The 3,634-nt window shown below is 35.5% G+C and overlaps 1 protein-coding gene across 2 annotated transcripts in view; it reads right to left on the minus strand.

Moving 5' to 3' along the window:
- LOC108753579 (Krueppel-like factor 13) overlaps positions 1-3,305 on the minus strand; it is a 5,590-nt gene extending 2,285 nt beyond the window's left edge. Inside the window, exons 1-2 of one of the 2 annotated variants that reach the window (XM_018495290.1) lie at positions 3,036-3,305; positions 2,094-2,291 (exon numbers count right to left, since the gene is read on the minus strand). In XM_018495290.1, the coding sequence (XP_018350792.1) occupies positions 2,094-2,291; positions 3,036-3,089 (252 nt within the window). In that variant the 5' untranslated portion in view covers positions 3,090-3,305. The other variant, XM_018495300.1, reaches the window with a different exon arrangement.
- Between the last annotated feature and the right edge of the window lie 329 nt (positions 3,306-3,634).

Consider the following 3,634-nt stretch of genomic DNA (forward strand, 5'->3'; position numbering starts at 1 on the left):
CTAGCATTTATTACAAGATTTACAATAAATATTTCATAATGTTTATAATAAATGTTTATAATCTATGCAATTTAAGACCACAAAAATATTTACAAAATATTTAAAATAAATCTTATAAATATTTATAAATATTTTGGTAAATATTTTATAAATATTGTATGCTGCCTGGGGTTGTATGTTTTATTCTGAAGAATTCCTTTACGCCCGATGAAGAAACAAATAAATCGTAAATTTATTCAGTTTAATGAGTTTATTCAAATGGATAAGTACAACTATATGTATCTCAAGTCCGGTTTTAAAAATAGAGCAAATTTGAAACATTCCATAGCACTGAATGACAGACAGTCTAGAAGAAATAATTTAAAGCTATAGATGGATATACTGCAGAATGTTAAATATACATATATCATCTTATCGGATTGTAACTGCGTTCAGCAGAGAAAACAGCTTTGCAACTGTTATAAAATTCTTTAATATAATTGATTTATACATTTAGATCCAGCAAGAAGAACTAAGGGCAAAATTAATCATATGAAGAATTTTACATCAGTTGAAAAATTTTTTTTCTCTGCTAAATAAAGAAAATATTACAAGCTATTTTATCAATAAGGAACCAACATAGCAGTCAGCACTTTTTGTCGAAAATATCGTCGGAAGGTACGGCTACTCGAATGATAAAAAGACGAAAGGATCAATGGAACGGTGCGCATTCAAACGGAATCATATTACAACAACTCTGACCCACTTTGCAGTCGATTAAAACGAGCCAATAAATTGAAGGGAAACTAAGAAAAAAAGAAGAATAAAAAATGAAGAGACTCACAAGAGAAGGCTCCGGAGTGACCCTGACCGATTTCAATGAAACTTGACAGGATTGTAGAATTCCTCTGAATGAAAATCACCCCCATTTAGACGTAGACGTTCTATCGTTTCCGAAATATTTCTATATTAAAGTTGATAACGGCAGTTCCTTTTATGTTTATGAGAGTTTATGAGAACGTTTATACTCGAGTATTTGTAACGTAATGGATATAACAACTTTCTTTTTATTATTTTAACGCAATATTCATAATTAACTTTATATACTTGATACGAAATATTATTGTCTACTCGATATAAAACATTATAATTATCTATTTGATATAAGTATTATTAGAAACGTTTCAAAAATGATTACAAATGTAAAGAGAGCAGATTGTCAACGAAACATTGGAGAGTTCCCATCACTACGCTACAAATGCTCGAGTATGAACGTTCTAGTAAATCTCTAAAGGAAATGCAATTATCAATTTTAATATAAAAATATCTCAGAAATGGTAGATCATCTATGCCGAAATGGGGAATGGTTTTTTATTCAGGGGAAAACACTTTACAAGTTTCCTGCCAAGTTTCATTGAAATCGATGAGGATCATTCCAGAGTCTCCCTTTGTCAGCTAACGCTAATCATTCACGGAAAGTTTGATTCGCATTTCTAATGTGTCGAATATTCCGGAAGAGTGAAAGTATTTTCGCAGAATATTCATGACAATAAATATAATATAGAAATATTAATGAAATTCGGAATATTGTACGAATATTTTTTGTGTATATATATATATCACGAAAATCACTCATCCGCGAGTAATATACCCATCTTTACTAACAGAGAATCGCGGTGAAAAGACATTAACTAGTGAAGAAGAATTACATAGGAAAAAATAAAAAGACCACATTTCACTTGAAGTGAGTTCCCAAAATTGCACTCCAAGGTGAAAGTAAAAAAAATGTGTTTCTGACAGTATAATTTTATTTAAAAATTTATTCAAGGTCCTCTGGACCTAAAATTTTTAGGAAAATTATAATTTGGCGGAATATATACGGGATATTCTCCGAATATGTAACGCTGTACAAATAATGAAATATTTAGCAACTTAAATATTGCTTACATTCTCAAAATATTTCCGGAATATCCTTGGTATATTATTTGAAGATTATAGAAATATTTTATAAATATTTCAGAAATACTTAGCGTTAACTGAAAGAGAGAAAGAGAAAAAGAAAGAAACGGAGGAAAACATAGCTATCTCTTGATAAGGCATTCTGCTTTATTTACCTTCGCCAGCTCGCAATGCTCGACGCATCGCCGCTTTCGGGGTGGCTCATCTTCCTCCGAGTCGGAGGGCTGAGGGGTAGGCGGTAGAACGGGGTGAGAGCCTGCGTCCTCTTCATCTTTCTTGGATTTTGTCGACTGATTCGAAAGCTTTTCCCCTAACAGAGCCGCAACGCTGAACGATAACTGTAGTGGTTCCATCTGCGAAACAAAAGAAAGCATGAGAGCACAATTTCGCCAAAGGAATTTATCGTGTAAATGCCTGCTGAATAAAATTATCTAGTCCAAGACACATAAGCTATTAAAATAAAGTATACGAGTTAGGATTTTATTTTTGTAAAAAATATGTTTCCAATATATCAAGTACCAGTAACACTCAATTATAATATATACATATAAGGTAAATACAATTAAAGAGTAAGATAAATGAATACTTTTATTTTCCTAACCTTCTTTTAAAGATAATCAAGTTATTAAAAGTTATATACAAACGCATGTTCCTAATATATACATTATTTGTTGATAAATATTAATTTCTATATAAATATTTTCTTTATTCCTTTTGTTTTATTTCATTATGTCACAATTCTTTCGTTTTTGAGAGAGAATGTCGATAAGCATCAATCATCAAACAAAAAATAAAATTTAATTTTCAGATAACTTCACAGACTAAACTTTAATAAAATTTAAAGTTAATGTAGAATATTAAAAAATCAAATTTACATTAATAAACTTAATTTAGAATACAATAATATATAAAACTTATAAATTTCATAATTGTCCTGATATTGTAAATAAAAATTATTATTTTACTATAAATATAACAATTCACTCAATCACAAAATGACGACAAAACTCTCTAACACTGTAGAAACGAAGACGTTCGAGTTTCGCGGGCAACGGCGAACGATGTTATGGCGGTATATTTAATTCGCTGCCACTTACATGTTTCAACTGGGGCGAGGCCGGTGGGGAAAGAGGCGCCTGATTCGTATCCATATTCACGCAAAGAACGATGAACACGATTCGTGACTCGAGATAAGAAAAAAAATGGGAACCAGACACTGTTTCCCAAGTCAAAAAGCGAAATAGAAGAGAAGAAACGAGAAAGAACGGAGCAAGCGAGTGCGCGCGCGCGCGCGTGTGTACGGCGAGCCCTCGTCGAGATAAGACTGGAACGACGAGTGGGTACGCGCGAACCCACGGGTGTTTCGCGATGCAATGAGGCTCTCAGGTCGGCGCGCCTGGCTATGGGACGCGTCGATCCGCGCCCGTTGCGTGTGTAAGTGCGTGATCACGCGGCGCGCGCGGGCGCGACCAATCGCAACGAGGGGCTCGCCGGCGGCCGGCCAATCGGCGCCGCCCGGTCAGCCCGTGGCCGCGTGATCGCAGGCGTGCTGTTCACGTGCTCCCAGTCTGACTTGGTCCGACTCGGGCCGTGATCGTGACGTCAGCGCGCGTGGCGAACACGGTCGATACGTCATGGCGCGCCCCGCGAGCGTCATGCCTCTACACCTCCCCCCTTCCTTCCTTTCCTCTCTCCC

The sequence above is a fragment of the Trachymyrmex septentrionalis genome, unplaced genomic scaffold (genome assembly GCF_001594115.1).
Source record: "Trachymyrmex septentrionalis isolate Tsep2-gDNA-1 unplaced genomic scaffold, Tsep1.0 scaffold114, whole genome shotgun sequence".
Classification (NCBI taxonomy): Eukaryota; Metazoa; Arthropoda; class Insecta; order Hymenoptera; family Formicidae; genus Trachymyrmex; species Trachymyrmex septentrionalis.